Source organism: Euphorbia lathyris, chromosome 6 (genome assembly GCF_963576675.1).
Source record: "Euphorbia lathyris chromosome 6, ddEupLath1.1, whole genome shotgun sequence".
Lineage (NCBI taxonomy): Eukaryota > Viridiplantae > Streptophyta > Magnoliopsida > Malpighiales > Euphorbiaceae > Euphorbia > Euphorbia lathyris.
In genome coordinates this window covers 10,135,454-10,153,616 of record NC_088915.1, presented here as the reverse complement: position 1 = coordinate 10,153,616, position 18,163 = coordinate 10,135,454, and the positions used below count along the sequence as shown (strand labels likewise).

Below are 18,163 nucleotides of genomic sequence, written 5' to 3'. Positions count from 1 at the left end.
ACTGTTTAGTCCTCCTATTTTGAAAAACACATTTTAAGATCCCTATTTTTTGCCAATATTAACCCTTTGGTCCTTTTGTCTAGTTTTTTTAGACTTGTAACCGTTATATTTTAGCATAAATAAACATATATAAAATAACAGAGTAACATGGTCAACTTGTATTGTACTGTGGTTGTTCTAAAAGCTAAGATATGTTCGGTTAAAAATATAAAAAAATAGATAAAAGGACCACAAGGTTAATATTGGTAAAAAATAGGGATCTTAAAATGTGTTTTTCAAAATAGAGAAACTAAATAGTGTGTTAAGTAAAAACTAGGAAACTAATAAATTATTTACCCTTAATAAAATTTGGTGATTTCAACGTTATTAATTTATTGAGGTTGTACTGTCTGAATCTACCAGAATTGATTTCATTTTCAGAGTAAAGAAAGCGGATGAAGTGTCCTAATTTTTCACAAGATATTAAAGATATTCGGTGAAATGTCATAAATGTCCAATTTTGTTACAAACAAAATACAATGACGTTTATGGTATGAAATGAAAAATTAAAGGACCAAACTGAAATTTCTGCAAAAAAGTCAGAAAATTTGACTTTAATTAAACATGTGCACAGCACAACTTTGGTCAAAAACCGTGTGTACCCTCATCTCCTTTTCTCCTAAACTTTTCCCTAAAAAGCTTCCATTCACCCCCTTCCAAAAAACTCCATTAATGGCGGATTCTTCCTTACACGAAGAAGAAGAAGATCTATTCGATACTCTACCAGACGCAATCCTTCTTCTCATCTTCTCCAAACTCTCTCACGCCAAATCTCTTTCTCAATGTCTTCCTCTCTGCAAACGATTCGCCTCTCTCATTCACCAAACCGACACCGTTTTCCTCCCCACTCTTCCTCAAAAACGCATCTCAAAATCCGCCAAATCGATCTTCAAGAGTCTCCTGCGTAAATTCGTAGCTCAGAAATCGCATAAGAAAACAGGTAATATCTCGTATTACTCACCTGTTCATCTTTTGAAGAATTTCAATTTTATCAAATCGCTCCACATTCAAGTCCCTTGCATCGATTCAAAGATAGGACTCAAAAATCGGAAGAGCAATGCCGATTCGTTGCTGAAATGGAAAGCAGAATTCGGCAGTGAGTTTAAAAACTGCGTTGTTCTTGTAGCTAATAAGTTTAATCAACTGTGTAATCATGGCGAAGAAAATTTTGGGGGAAATCAAAATCTGAGCGATGAGGAGCTTAAGATGCGGATAATACAGACGATTTCGTGTTTAATTGCTCTATCTGCGAGGCATTGTTTGTTGAAACAGATTTTAGATGAGCATAAATCGATTGAAAATGTGAGAATAAGTGATGTGGAGAAGCAAGGGATTCTTAGTTTGGGGAAAGATGAGATTGCAGAGATGAGGAATTCGATGAAGGAATCATCGTCAATGGAGGTAACGAGTAGAGTGCCGGATTTGAAGATGAAGTTATGGTATGTGCCGGTGGTGAAGCTGCCTAAGAGCGGGTATGTGATGGAAGGAGCAACGCTTGTTTTGATTAGACCTGTCGTCGGAAAAGGAGACGACGGCGGTGATGGTGATGGTGATTGCGGCGGCGGTGAGATGTTAGGGTTTGATGGGGAAGAAGATGAGAAGATGGGATTGGATGAAGCAGTGAAGGAGATTGTGAAGATGGAGAAGAATTATTATGTTATGACAGTCAACTCTTTTTGAGTTTGTAATCTTCACTGTTTGTTGGAGAGAAAAAGTATTTATTTGAATTTTTTTCTTTTTCGTAATTTCAATTTTTTATCACATTTTAACGTGACAAGGTATAAGGCAAAATATTTTTTTTGGTACAATGGCCGGGCTAACTGAAGAAACACAAAAAAACAGACTGATCCTTAAAGACGGGTCATTCTGGAAAGTCCAGACCTATAAAAATCAGAAAAAAGAATATTCTGAATATATTCGTGAAGATCTAAACTCAAACTCTCTGCGTACAGTGGCGAATCCAAGATTTTTTCTCCATGGAAGCAAACAATACGCTTAAAATAATTTTTATACAAAAAATAATAATCATAGAAAATCAGAGATCAAATCTCGAGTTCAAGTAAAATAGTAGCAGAAATATCAAATCAAAATTCAAGTAGGAGCAAAAAAATAGCAAAGCAGAGAGACAAATATCGGAGATGGAGTACCGAACCAACGATCCATCTACGAAGGAATTGACTACCAATTTTGATTTAATCTTAGTTAGGATTAGGAGTTTCATTTTAGGCTTCAGAAGAAAGAGTAATTGAGGAAGAAGAACTAAAGAGATTAAAGAAACTAAGAAAGACTGATGGTTTGTTTTAGTACCTATTTAGTTTTACATTTAAATATTTACTTTTTTTTGTCATAAACAAAACGACGTCGTTTTGCTTTAAAATAGAATTAAAAAAATAAAAAGAAAATATTAAATTTAAAACCATTATCCATCCTCAATTATAGAACCAGTAAACTCTAAATCTTCATTGATGAAGAGGGACAAATCTCTAAAACTTTCAAATTAATACCTGAGTTTTTTAAAAAATATAAATGTTAGTGGGAGCAACTGCCCCCAATGCTCCCATACTAGATTTGCCTCTATCTGCGTAGTTTGTCATCCAATCAGTTGCCATAACGAGCCGCACCTCCCAATCTCTGTTATATATAGAGCATGACACGCCATAATAAGCCAAAAAAAAATTTGATACCGTTGAACCACCTCGTGACTAACAAGCCAAATTGATACCAAAGAATCCATTTCGAATACTACCATGTGGTATGAAGCAAATTTAACCAACAAGTATAAAACATGATTTGGTATATCTGCAAACAGAGGTCATAGTTTAAAAGTGTACAAATAGAGATATAACGTATGTTTTTTTATAAAACAAAAATATTTGAAATTATACGGTTAAATTCTGATTATAATCAAAAGCATTTTTAAGTTATATTTATATATTGATAAAATATGGACTTTAAAATCAAATTGTAACTATATAAAATAAATTTAAATATCAATTTTGTTTATAAACTGTTAAATTAGTAAAAAAAAACGTAAAATATTCACCATATTTATTATTTCGATTTATGGAGTTATTTTTTAAGCAGTTATATTTTGTCTATAGGTAAGAATAATTTATTTAAATATAAAAATATATTTGGTTATAATCAGAACTTAACTATATCGTCCTACCAAAAAAAAGAACTTAACTATATCTTTGGTTGTAATCAGAACGTAAATGTATAATTGTAATACTTTATTTTGTAAATAAAACATATCACAAACCTTTATTTACAAATTTTTAAACCACATATCTCTATTTATGAATTCGGTAAACCACAAGTATTTTTTTTTTACTTTTCCATATAAAAAATAATATAATTTTAAGTCTATAATTTATCAACGAATCCAATTGTAATATTTTTTTATATGTTATTTGTATGTTTTGACCATCCAACAGTTAATTTGAACTTGCACATTTGCTTTTAATGGAAAAAAAACGGCATCTACTGTCCCCAGCTCGACAGCTCGTTTGTTATCCCCTATCACTGGTTTGTTTATTTGTAATGTCGAGATCGCGGTGTTTTTGTTGTCTCAATATGTTGGATATGGTTTCATCTTGAGGAACTTTGTTGTTTCTGTGTTTGCTAGAAATTGTAATATTCTTTACATTTCTGATGTGTTGATTGATGAAGGTCCTAATGTGTGGGAAGTTTTAAGCTGGCTGAAGTTAAATGGGTTTCAAGATGTCACGCTTCAATCGGATCCTCAACTTTTAAGCTATCAAGAGGATTCCATCTCTATGTTTAGTTTAATTGTTAATGACGGTAAAACTCTTGTAAGAACTATCCATACTTGTTGTGTTTAATTTGTTAGTCGATATGCGAACTTTGTAGCTCATACTTTAATTAGTGCGATTGATTTTGAGTCAAATTGTGGAGCTTAGGGTGTTGTCCCTCCTTATTTTCTTGTTTCTGTTTAAGAACTAATGAATAATATCATTTTCTCTCTTTCAAAAACAACTATAGGATCAATGCTAAACTTAAAAAACTGTTTTTTTTTCTTGACATTTTTGCTAACTTATGTTATTATGTGAAATTTTTATTATATCAAGTGGCATTGTTAACACGTATTGTATTAAGCGAAAAATCTTATTTTTTTATTTTTTTTCTTTTGAAAAGAAAAGACCATGCATTAAATAGAATCAGAATACAATACTTGAACAATGAAATCTGGAGAACTAGTATGTCACTCCATCAGTCCTGACATAGAATAGGATGTCCTTGCAAGTTCATGCAACACTATTCGCAGAACGACTAGCAAAAAATGATACTAACATCATTAAACGAATAAATCAACCTATTACAACCATCAAGAACAAGGTCATAATAAGACCTGAAGACAGGTTGATTAAGATCTACAACCACCACCTCTGCATCTGTTTCAACAAGACAGCCGTCCATGCCATTTCTGTTGAGTCAACTTAGAGCTTCCCGAATGCCCATAACTTCCCCTGCACGAGGTAAGAAATTACCCTGCACAAGTTTGGAGAAAGCTCCAAAAACTTGTCATTGCAATCTCGTAGCACCGCCCTTAAACCCAGCATACCTGACCCCGAGAGAATAGAGGTATCCACATTCAGTTTAAAGCGAGCTGGAAGAGGCCGTAACCAGCGAATCGCGCCCTGAGCAGACCCTATCCCACCTGGAACAACCTGGGCACAAACATTCATCCCCTTTGATTGAGCATCATGTCACTCCTTCAACCCAATGCATCCTAGACGAAAACAAACATCTGCAGGATTCCTTGAATTATTCCAAATAGAATTGTTTTTATTCAGCAACATATTTCCACACAACCATAGCCCACAAACAGCAATTCTTAGCACTAAAAAGAATTATTTTTTAGAAATACATAACAAGCAAATGTTGTTGGGAAAATGCAATTTCGTTGCTAAAAGTATTTTTTTTTTGGCAATAACATGCTTCATTGCTAAAAATCAATTTTTTTTGTGATGTATATTAATGAGATTTAAATTGAACTGATGTTTAACTTGGAGTTTAAATAGATTCTCCTTCAATAACTATAGAATCAACAATAAACTTAAAACTCAGTTTTTTTTTTTTACATTTTTACTAATGTTATGTGATCGGTGTGAATTTTTATTATATCAAGCGACATTGTTGACACGTATTGTTTCGAGCAATCAAACATATCTTAAATATTTGTGGGCCCTATATTAAATACAAAAACTCAGTGACAGAGTTTGGAATACATACCTAAGAGGCTAAATTTAGATCTGCAGTTGAGAGTAATTTTTCAAAGTCCAGTCTGTTAAGTTTGGGTATGAAAAATTTAGTCTCCAACATACTAAAATAGTAGACATATTTAATTTTCTATAAGGTTTAAAAATGATACATTTTTACATTTTGTATTTTTAGCTATACATTTTTTATAATTTTTATAAATTAAAATTTAATTCAGAAATCAAATTATTTATGTATCAATGTAAGAAATTGAATATTTTTTTATGAAAAAATATAATAAAATAAGTACAAAAGTATTATGAAAATAAAAACAACTTGGATCCAATAAATGACGTGTCTGGGCTTTGTGTTGTCTTGGTACCGCCTTTCAGCATTGTTTTGTTTGACCAGGTAAAGCTCAGGACTGGTCTGTATTGAGTGTAGTAGTCAAGTTGAGGGTGTTGGGATTCTGTTCCTGTGTGCAATGGATAGGGATATGGAAAGGCTTCGAATTGAAGGAGAGGAAGGGGGGCATCTTGATCTGTTGACACCGCCGATAGCAGAGGTGGTGGTGGATGTGGGACTTCGGTTTCTAGGTCAATTCGTGGCGGATAGACCGCCCAACTTTTTGAGCATGAGAAACAGAATGGCGGTGCTGTGGAGACCATTGAGAGGAGTTGAAATTCAAGAGGTAGGCCCTAATCTTTATTCCTTTGAATTTTTCCACCGGATTGATAGGGATAGGGTGTTAGCCGGAGGTCCTTGGTCTTTTGATAATTACGTGCTGATTATGAATGTCTGGAAATATGGAGTCCATGTGGATGAGGTGAATTTACTGAATTACTCTATCTGGGTGCAAATATATGGGTTACCTGTGGGGACTATGTCAGAGATAGTAGGAAAACAATTAGGCAACTTTCTTGGGACTTTTGAGGAGTATGATATGAACAATAATACTGGTATTCATAGACAGTTTATGCGTATCAGAGCCAGCCTTGACAGTGAGCGTCCGTTGAAAAGATTTAAAAAGCTGAAGAGCACAGGAAATGTTTGGTCCTTAGCAACCTTTAAATATGAACGGTTGGGGATCTTTTGCTATGTGTGTGGTTGCCTGGGCCATACGGAACGCTTTTGTGAAAAAGTTTTTAACCTGCAAGGGGGGGGGGGGGGGGAAATTCAGAGAGAGTGGGGGGAATGGCTAAAGGCCCCTATAAGAAGAGGAGGGGATCAAAGTGGGGCGAAATGGTTAAGAGAGAGCAATGGCGGCAGTATGGTAGGAGGGAGTCAGAGGGGATTTGGAGGTATGAGAGGAGGAGGTATGGGGATCATGCGGGATATAACTAACACAGGGAGAGGGAGAAGGGATCAAACAAATATGTTAGGGAAGGGGAGAGGGAGGTGCTGATCTGCCCAATCTCGGGGCCATTTTTTAAGATCATGTTAGAAGATGAGGATGGAGGGAAAATGGGAGAGGAAGGGGGAGATAAGGGTGAGGACACTGAGATGGAATTAAACGACGTTAGAAAGAGAAGAAGGGAGGGGCAGGGGGAGGGGAGGGAGAAGGAAGGGGAGAGTGGACATGAGAAGGAAATCTCTGTTCCTGGAAAGGATAAGGGGATTTCTACAGAGAATGAATCGGCGAGCCCTAACATGCAGGGTCGCCGGGGAGAGTGAGTTGCTTAAGCTGGAACTGTTGTGGCTTGGGAAACCACCGGGCAGTTCGCTCTCTGAAGGAGCTTGTTTCTTCCCAAAGTCCCAGTATTATATTTTTAATGGAAACATTGGTGGAGGATCAGAGGTTAAGTGTCATTAAACAACAGTTGAAGTTTGAGGGAGCATTCTCTGTGTGTAGAAAAGGTTGTAGTGGTGGGTTAGCGTTGCTGTGGAAAGCAGGGTCTTAGGTGGTGGTCAAAAGCTTTTCTGATCATCATATTGAGGCTATTATCTCTGATCCGGTCCAGGGAGATTGGAGATTTGTTGGCTTTTACGGGTTTGCTGACCGTAGTAGGCATGGAGAGTCATGGGAGCTATTAAGGAATTTGGCTAGAGATGCTTCTCTTCCGTGGGTTGTGGTAGGGGATTTCAATTGCATTCTTAACACTTCTAAAAATGAGGGGGGAGCCAACTACCCCTACCTTTTAATGCAGGATTTTGCCAAAGCAATTGAGGAGTGTGGTTTGTGTGAGATAGAGCTGAAGGGTAACCCATTTACATGGGAAAGAGGTAGGGGCTCTCCGATGTGGGTAAGAGAAAAGTTAGATAGGGGCTTCGCTTCAGCAGAATGGATGAACCATTTTGAAAATTATCACCTCAAATCTTGTATGACATGGTATTCAGATCATCTTCCACTTTCACTCTGTCTAGAGAGGGCGAGAAGTAGAGGTAGAGGAAACAGATTCTTTTTTGAGGAATCTTGGCTTAAAGAGCAGGAATTTCGGAATCTGGTTATAAGGCAGTGGAGAGGGCAGGCGGGTAAACCAGTGAAAGAGAAATTGGAGGATTGTGTGCAGAAAATGGCAGAATGGGGAAAGGGTTTCAATACGAGATTTAAAAGCCAGATTAGAAAATGGAGATCCGAAATGGAAAGATTACATGGTAGCAGTGATAGGGATTCCATCGCCTCCTATTTTCTTGCCAAAAGAAAACTTAATGATATTCTGGAAGCTGAAGAGACTCATTGGAGACAAAGGGCTAAGGTGTTCTGGTTGACTGAAGGGGACAGAAATACACACTTCTTCCATGCCCATGTCAAAGCAAGAAGACAACAGAACTGTATTGCCTCACTAATTGATGAGAATGGGGGTGTGATCGAAAATCAGGCTGATTTATTGGACCATGCGCAGAGGTATTTTCAGGAGGTCTTCTCTGCTTCAAATTTGACAAGAGTGGATACGGTCCAGGTAATTGATACACTTATTAACTCCCCCACAAATGAGTTACTTGTTGCCCCGTTTGAACTAGAGGAATTTAAACAAGCACTTTTCTCAATGAGTCCCAACAAATCACCTGGTCCTGATGGGCTAAATCCGGGTTTTTCCAAGCTTTTTGGGATACAATGGGGACAGAAGTGGGGGCAGCCTGTGCAAAGTGGCTCTAGGAGGGAGAATTTCCCAAAGGGGTAAATGACACTACAATCGCCCTTATACCTAAGATTGACAACCCTCGAATGCTTAAGGATTTTCGCCCTATCTCTTTATGCAATGTCATCTATAAAATTATTGCAAAGGCCCTAGCCAATCGATTGAAAAGGATTCTCCCTCAAATTATTGGTGAAACCCAGTCTGCTTTTGTTCCAGGCAGGTCTATAATTGATAATGTTCAGGTGGCTTTTGAGAGCATACACTTCATGAAGAGATTGAATAGAGGGAGGAATGGCCAGGCTGCTTTAAAAATTGACATAAGTAAGGCCTATGATAGAGTTGACTGGGATTTTCTGAAAGCAGTTATGGCTAGGATGGGTTTTCATAAGATTTGGATTGGTTGGATGATGATGTGTATCACAACAGTGAATTACAAGGTGGCAGTGAATGGGGAGTGTTCTGATCAGGTTGTCCCAGGAAGAGGCCTGCGACAAGGAGACCCACTATCACCCTATCTCTTTATACTGTGTGCCAAAGTCTTATCTAAACTAATAAGGAAAGCTGAAGATGAAGGGCTAATCTCTGGATGCAGGATTTGCAATAGGGCGCCAACCGTAACACATCTCTTTTTCGCTGATGATAGTTTCTTATTCTTTGGGACAACTGCAGAGGAGGCTAGAAAGGTAATGGAGATCTTGACTGATTATGAAGTGGCATCAGGGCAGGCAGTAAATTTGAATAAATCAGGGATCTTCTTCAGTTTAAATACGTCAGAGGAAGTGAGAAGTGAGATCAAATCGATTTTGGGTGTCTCAACTCCTTTAGATACTGGGCGGTACCTGGGGCTACCTTCACTTATCGGTCGGTCGAAGCGTCGGATTTTCACTTTCCTGGTCGACAGACTGCGCAAGAAGTTTGGTGCGTGGGGTCTAAAATTCCTTTCACAGGTAAGGAAAGACGTGCTACTCAAATCTGTTGCCCAGGCCTTGCCAACCTTCTGTATGAGTACGTTTCTTTTACCCTTATCTATCTGTGATGAGCTGCAAAAATTAATGAATTCCTTTTGGTGGGGCATGAAACCTGAAGGAAGAAAAAACATACACTAGTTTGATTGGGCTAAATTGTGTAGGCCTAAAGATTCAGGAGGGATGGGGTTCAAATATTTACATGTGTTTAACCTGGCAATGTTAGGAAAGCAGGGTTGGAAATTGCTAAAATTCCCAAATACTTTAGTAAGTAGAATGTTCAAAGCTAAATATTTCCCTAGGGATGACTTACTTTTCTCTAAATTAGGCAATAATCCTAGTATGGTTTGAAGAAGTATATGGGAGGGTCTTAGCATATTGAGAAAAGGAACTAGATGGAGAGTGGAAAATGACAGGTCTATTAGAGTTTGGGAGGATGCATGGGTTCCCAGTCTTGAGGGTTTTTGCATAAATTCATTCATGGTCCCTGGAATGGAGAATTTGACCGTGGCTGATCTTTTACTTGAGAATGTGAGAGGGTGGAACATGCAGAGACTAAATGGGTGTTTTAGTGAAACCGAGGTCCATGCTATTAGCAATATTGTTTTGCCATATCATGTAGGAGAAGATATGAGAATCTGGCATTGGTCAAAGGATGGTCATTATAATGTGCATTCGGGCTACTTGACTGGCATGAGTGAGGTTGAAAGTAGTAGAGCTCAGGAAGGTTGGAGAAGGTTGTGGAAGTTGATGATTCCCCCTAAACTCAAGCAATTTATTTGGTGCCTTTGCTCGAGATGTTTACCCACTAGAGCTCGGCTGGCTCAAAGGAGAGTTCCCATCTCCACCGAATGCCCAGTATGTGTGGAGTAGGAGGAGACAGATAACCATTTATTTATTGACTGTTGTTTTGCAGGTGACATTTGGCGAATAGCAGGGATCCCTACCCCGCTGGTGGGCAATGTGAATTTTGCTGATTGGCTCTTACAAGCTTTATGTGGCTCAAACCAAGATATGATTGTCAGATTATGCTGTGCACTAAAAGCAATTTGGGACCACAGAAACCGAGTCCTTTGGCACATGAGATGGTGGCCGGCAGATACTAGATGGCAAAGTAGTCTGGAAGCGACTCATGACTGGAGAGCTTATTAAAAGAAGGTGTCACCCTTAGGCAACAGGAGGATGGAAGTGAGCGATCTTCAATCGGCAATGGCAGTAGCCGCGGTCATCAGGGCGACATCAACTGACAGCGTGGAAGGACAGCAGCATCGTAGCACTGCGCGCAATAATCCCGAGATTGCGAATAATTTTGGCGTGAGACAGCACGCGATGATTCAGCAATGGAGCACACCTAGCCCAGACTATGTCAAATGCAACATAGACGGGGCAATCTTTAAAGAATTGAGAAGCAGTGGTATGGGAGCGGTTATCAGAGACGAAAGAGGAGCCTTTTTATTATGCAGCAACAGCTTAATCCCAGATATCAAAGAGCCAAGTGTTATAGAAGCTCTTGCTATCCGTACGAGTTTGTTATGGCTATCTAATATGGGATTTACAACTATTGAATTTGAATCTGATGCTAAACTAGTGGTAGATGCTATTCACTCTGAAAAGCATGACATCTCTGAACTCGGAATGATACTAGAGGACTGTCGAGTAGTTTTAAGATCCAATCCAGCTTTTAAATTAGCTTTTATTCCTCGCTTAGCGAACAGTGCAGCTCATTTGGTAGCTAAGCTTGCCTGTTCCAATGCTAGCGATTTCGTTTCAACTGTGGTGCCGGAATGGCTTGTAAACACTATTGCTATGGATGCAAATCGATCATTTATTTGATCTTTCTCTTTCTGGTTCAAAAAAAACTTGGATCCAATAATACTATATATACTAAATATAACCTAACATTAGAATTGCTATAAGGGACAAAACTACTGCCATTCGGATGGAGCCGGAAGGCTCCGGCCCCCAAGCTCACCACTGGCTTCACCCTTGCAAAAACTAGACCCTTAATATTTTATTAAAGTCTTAAACGATAAGCAGCCTCCTGATCTTGATTTTTGGTAATTTTTCCCTCTAAACTTATGATACGATTTATTTTTCTCTTCAACTATTTAAAAGTGGTATTAGCAACCTCATCTTTTCATTTGTTTTAAAAACAATCAATACATATTCTCATTACAAACACCAATGTCATAATAAAAAATGGTTGTGCACTACTAAAACAAGCTGCAAGTTAGGTTAATATAGACAATATAAGGTTCTAATACCATTTTTAAATAGTTGAAGGGGCAAATAGATCGTCTCGTAAATTCAGAGAGTAAAATGACCAAAATTAACAAGTTATGGTTTATGCCTTTATTAAAATATACACCAACTTTAATATTTTCATTAAATATATTTTAAAATTCTTTCTTATAACAAAACATTTAAAATTCAAATTGCTTTATTTATATTTTATTTGACCAATTCAATACAATCTGAAACTAATATAAATTTTTTAATTAAAAATTAAATTGGAGCTGTACAATGTAGCTTCTTGCACAGCACACCTCCATTCAACCGCATGCAAGCGACAATCATGACAAGTTGACACTAATCTAATACGACACGATTATATACGCAACATGGACGCACACTTTTTTTGTTTTTTTTTTGGGGTTTTTGTTATTTATGGTCTCTAAATTACTTACCACAGTTCCATCTGAACAATTTTACCTTTCACATAATTATTTTATTGTTTTTCAAAGCTGAAAAAATAATTTGAAATAAATCGGCCAAAATTTGGTCTAAACAAATGCCGCATCCATTCGGTCTATGGTGGGAACGGATGCGGCATCCGTTCCCGTCATATATGGTCACCGTTAAATTTAGACTTTATTAAATTTTTATAATAAAAATTAATTTTTTTTTTCAAACTTAAGTGGGGTTGGATAAAAACTGAAAATTAAATATTAAAAAAATAAATATTGAATTTATTTTTTTTTAAGTAAAACTGAGTTTCAAGGAGGGAAGGAAGAATGTTAATCCCAACTAAGTTGACATCAACCAAGTAACTAAACCCCGATTAAGAAACCAAGAAATTTTATTGAAAAGAAAAGAAGAAAAGTACAGTACAATGAAGGCAAGACCTACTTAACAAAGTGAAAATACTCTATCATATTTGCATCTCTAAACACAATATTAGAGCAAAAATAAGGAAAAGAGTTCCACCAACAGTCAGAGGAAGCTGTGACAGCAAACTTGGAGAGACAATTTGCAACTGCATTCCCCTCCCTAAACACATGAGAAATTCGGACTGCACGAGTACAAATAATGTCAAGACAAATCAACCAATCCGAAAGAAGGCTCCAATGAACATTTCTCGATCTCGATTTCAGTAGCTGAACCGCATAGATTGTGTCACTCTCAACGCACAAAGGAAACCAATTCCGCTCAGCTGCTTTGAGGATAGCAAAGGTCAACGCTTTCAACTCCGCCATGAAAGCTTGTTGTTGCCCCAAAGGATGCGCAAAGCAAGCTAAAGGAAAACCACGGCAAGTTCGAAAAATTCCCCCAGCGCCCGCTCCCATCAAACATGCGGCCCCGTCGGTGTTAACTTTAATCCACCGCTGAGGAGGGGGCAGTCAGGTCAGATAGAAAATAGTTAGAGTCGGTCGAGCAATGCCATTGACTCTGAAATTGTCCAGGATTTTCTTATCAAGAACGGTATTGTGCATATATCCCTTCATCTCAATGCTAGCCTCCTTCACACACTTCCAAATAGTCTTCAATGTGAAGATAATAGAAGGTTTAATATCATTAAAGACGCTATCATTTCTAACCTTCCAAAGAGTCCAGAACCCGCTAACAATGGTCGAATTCCACAATTGAAAGTTTTGACTGCTGAAATTTGCAAGATTTGCCGAAATAATTAAAGTTTTAATGGTCGAGGTGCAATTAACAGAGTTCCCAAAAGCATCCCCGATACTTCGCCAAACCTGTGAAGAAAACGGGAAATGAAGAAAAATATGAGCGATAGATTCCTCACTCATTTCGTATAGGGGGCAGCACGAAGCTATTATGAGACCTTTTTCGCGTAATAGATCCATGGTGCTAAGCTTTCCTAAAATCGCCTTCCAACAAACAATAGATCTTGAAGGTGGCAAAAATTCTTTCCAAAGGAAGCGCGCCCAATCAACTGAACGGGTAGGACGGATGGTAGCCATAGCAGATTTCACTGTAAAAATCCCATTTGAGCTGGGCTTCCAAGCGATAGATTCCTCACTCCTTTCGCATAGGGGGCACCGCGAACCTATTATGAGACCTTTTTCGCGTAATAGATACATGGTGCTAAGCTTTCCTAAAATCGCCTTCCAACAAACAATAGATCTTGAAGGTGGCAAAAATTCTTTCCAAAGGAAGCGCGCCCAATCAACTGAACGGGTAGGACGGATGGTAGCCATAGCAGATTTCACCGTCAAAATCCCATTTGAGCTGGGCTTCCAAGCGATAGATTCCTCACTCCTTTCGCATAGGGGGCACCGCGAACCTATTATGAGACCTTTTTCGCGTAATAGATACATGGTGCTAAGCTTTCCTAAAATCGCCTTCCAACAAACAATAGATCTTGAAGGTGGCAAAAATTCTTTCCAAAGGAAGTGCGCCCAATCAACTGAACGGGTAGGACGGATGGTAGCCATAGCAGATTTCACCGTCAAAATCCCATTTGAGCTGGGCTTCCAAGCGCAGACATCGTCTTCCTGACTACCAATGTGAACCTGGTTAATAGAGTGCACTGACCGGCAAATTAGGACGCCAAGCACCATCAACAATAAAATCTGAGACCTTGTCTTTCAAAACATTTTGCACAAAGAGAGGAATTTGCAATTTTATATTAGGGAAAATCCAATTATCAGTCCAGAAACAAAGTCTGGAATTGCCACCGATGCTCCAAAAAATATTATTTCTTACGGCAATGAGACTGAAATGAAGATAGACCCCAACGGAAGAGCCGCCAATGATTTTTTTTTTTTAATGTTGTTCCTAGTAAGAAGCCGGCCCCTTAACAGTTTAGGAATCAAGTTGTCCTCATGAAGGACCCGCCAAGATCATTTATGGAGCATGGCCATATTGACATCAGTAGTATTGGGGACATTTAATCCGTCGGCAGATCGATTGGTGCAAACGGTACTCCAAGCAACCGAGATTAGCTTTTTAGAGTTGAATATCATCGGACCACAAGAAATTCCGCATCGCCTGATTAGTTTTCTTAAGAAGAGAACGAGGCCAACGATAAACAACAAAAGAGTGAAACAAGGAGCTGCTAATTATCGAATTAATAAGAACAAGCCTGCCACCCATGGAGAGAGATTTACCTTTCCAGTTCCCAAAACGAGAAATAACTTTGTCTGCAGTAGGTTGTAACCAACACTTTTTAGGTGCACCTAGAAAAAAAGGGACCCCCAAATAATTGAATGGAAAGCTTCCTTGAGACATCCCCATCAGATTCCGGAGCTCAAGAACCCGAGAGGAGGAGAGAGTGTTCCCCACAAAGAAAGTGGAGTTATTCACATTAATGTTCTGGCCGGAAAGCGTGGAATAGATTTGAAAAATATCCGTCATTGCTCTAACATTGCGTTTAGTGGCCCTCAGGAACAAAATGACATCATCTGCATATAAAAGGTGGCTAGGAAAAACTTACATTCCTAGAGTACAAACACAGCTGAATTGCCCCACTATTCACTCTCAGTGTGATAAGCCTACTTAGAAAGTCTTCTGCGATGCAGAAAAGCAGAGGAGAGAGAGGGTCCCCCTGTCGAACACCATGAGTGCACGAGAAATAACCCTTGGCAGCCCCATTAATTAGGATAGAGATTCTAGAGGAATTAAAAATGTTCCGCACCCAATTTCTGAATTTATCACTGAAGCCATAAGAACCCAGAACCTCCATCAAGAAATCCCAATCAATCGTATCAAACGATTTTCTGATGTGTGGGTTTATTTAAAAGGTTTACCCCTTCAGAGGCTCCAGAGATACAATCAGTAATAGAGTGGCCTCTAATAAACCCGAATTGTTGTGGAGACACAATAGATTCAGCGATGATAGTAAGTCTAGCAGCAAGGATTTTAGTCACAATTTTAAAATAGAAATTGCTCAGGACAATGGGACGGAACTGGTCAATTGAAATTGCATATGACACTTTAGGTAAGAGCACCATGAGATTAGAATTCCAGCCTGTAGACATCCAACCATTACAGAAAAAACTATGAACTGCAGCAGAAACATCAGCACCGACAATATCCCAATAAGACTTAAAGAAAGCCCCAGTGAAGCCATCAGGACCAGGTGCACTCTGATCATCCATTTGAAAAACAATAGCTTTAACTTCATCGGGATTAGGAACAGCTGTCAACATATCGTTATCAGCGGCAGACACCAAATTAGGTATAATGTCCCTAACAATAGTAAAATCATGATTCCCCATATCAGGGGCAGCAAACAGATCCGAGTAGTACCCCAGGATATGTTGTTCGATTATACTACTATTAGAACAAAGCACATCATTGATCCTCAGATGCCGAATCCCCATCTTGGATTTGCACCGAGCCACTTTCTGATGAAAAAAATTTGTGTTACGGTCTCCTTCCTTAAGCCATTTGGTTCGGCTTTGTTCCTTATAGAAAATTTCCTGTTGTAAAAGGGACGCTTCATAGTTAGCATGAGCGTGCAGCTCCTGCTGATGGAGTAGATCAGAAAAACCTTCTTTAGTAATTCGCTCCTGAACCTCAGAGAGAGCCCTAGCAGCAGAGTCAATTTTTATGTGCAAATTTTCCAAAGTTGTTTTTGTTCCAATCCTGAATAATCGGTCTAAGTCGTCGAAGGTTGTAGCTCAAACGCTGCATGGGATGCAAAGGAGGGGTGGGTTCGACCCAACTGGGAACAAGAATATCTTGTAAAGATGAGTCGGTGATCCACATTTGAAGAAACCGAAACCGAGGAATGATATTAGTGTTGACCGCACAATCTAGGAGCAAAGGTGTGTGATCAGAACAGTGTCGGGGGAGTGCAACACAATGCACATAAGTCCAGATATTGAAAAAATTAAATTCCCAACCACCCTATCAAGCTTACATTCAACACGTTGGTCCCTTCTTCTACCATTAGACCAAGTATAAAAAGCACCTCTAGTAACAATATCAAACATATACACTGAGCAATGCAATTATTATAATCATCGCAAGCAGACCGGTTAGGGGGCAGCCCTAATTTCTCATGGGAACCACGCACCACATTAAAGTCACCAATCATTACCTAAGGGCCAGAACGAACTTGAGCAACAGAAGTCAAACTATCCCAAAGATCACATCGACCAATAGGGCAATTAGCAGCATAAACAACGGATAGAGAAACTTCCATATCATCGACCGTAACTTTAAAAGTAATATATTGTCCATGTCTAACAATTAAAGAAACATGAGTATCACATGTGACAAAGATCCACAAAGAGTTCTGTGGATTTGTAAAAACTAAATCCATATTCAAATTCATCCATAAGGTAGGGGGGAGAGAACTGAAACTAACCATTGGCTCCGTAAGACGCAGAACATCCGGCTTGTGAGCAAAACAAATATTTCACAGTCGTCGCTGAGTGGAGGAATTAGCAATGCCCCTGCAGTTCCAGAATAGAGAAATCATCGGAGACGGAGAGGTAACTGGGTAGTTCTACCTGAAGTCCGCAGAGGAACCAGCTGCTGCTGCTGCTGCTGTTTCTTATTCTTGTTGCGTTTCTTCTTTTTCGAAGTAACCGGGGTCCATTCGCTATCTTCTTTCTCAGATTTGGTTGACTCCTCTTCAGAATCACATTCATTTGCCCAGTTGGATTTTGCAGTCGCGTTCACCTCCTGAAGTGGAAGTTCATCAGTGGTATGAATTGATTGTAAAGGCATTGGATGCTCAGTGGCTTTCGGAGGCTTGAAAATAACCAACTGCCCCTCATTACCGATGGCCGTATCCGTTACTCCGTCATACGCTGCTTCCGTCTCATGGCAATCCAATGAGTCATTTTCAATTGACTGCTGCTGAATATGGTCAACTCCAAGAGGCTTGTGTGGGTCAACTAGAGGAGAGGATAGTTCACCCTCCTTTGAGAGAGAAAGCGGCGGTATCGGATGCTCCTGCAAGGTTTGCGGTTCCGCATTATCCAAGGTATGATTTTTGGAACCCTCGACCCTTTATATACGTTGCCAAATATGGCGTCTAGGTGGCTCCTTCCTTGGTTCATATCTTGCTATTGCTTTGCCTTTCTCAATAGGTGCTTTGCTATCCGGCTTCCCTTTGTCCTTCACTCTTCTGCAATTGGTCATCACATGTCCCACATAATTGCATTCCGAGCAAAAACCCAGCAAGTTTTCATAAAATACTTGTGCCCAAACCATTAGATTATCAGTGTCAACTCTAATCTCCTTCTGCAAAGGCTTGGAAAGATCAATATCAATCAGGATCCTTGCAAAGTGGTCGAACTCCCCATCAATTATGTTCCTGTCAAAACGAAGCGGCACTCCAATTACTCTTGCAATGTCAGCGATAATTTGTTTATCCTAGAATTCCCATGGGAGATTGTAAAGCCGAATCCAAATTTGCACGCTCGTTGTTCTGTGATTTACAGGATCGAATCCTGGTTGCCACGAAGATAGACGTAGAATTCCCGGCTTCAAAGCCAAAGCACCTTTGCTCCAAACAATATTTAAGTCATCTGCGTTATTGAGAATTATATGGAAAAATCCTTTTCCCGGAGAGATCAATTTCCACTTCATATTCAACCCCCATATAACATTAAGTTTCAGTTTAAGGTCAGGATGTTTCCAAGGTAAATCGCCTTT

The 18,163-nt window shown here is 39.0% G+C and overlaps 1 protein-coding gene across 1 annotated transcript; it reads left to right on the top strand.

Annotated features, from left to right (window-relative positions):
• Positions 1–660: 660 nt before the first annotated feature.
• Positions 661–1,784, top strand: LOC136233667 (F-box protein At4g18380-like). The gene has a single exon (XM_066023387.1). It carries the CDS (start codon positions 712–714, stop codon positions 1,717–1,719), a length of 1,008 nt encoding a protein of 335 aa, XP_065879459.1. The 5' UTR covers positions 661–711; the 3' UTR covers positions 1,720–1,784.
• The last annotated feature ends 16,379 nt before the right edge of the window (positions 1,785–18,163 follow it).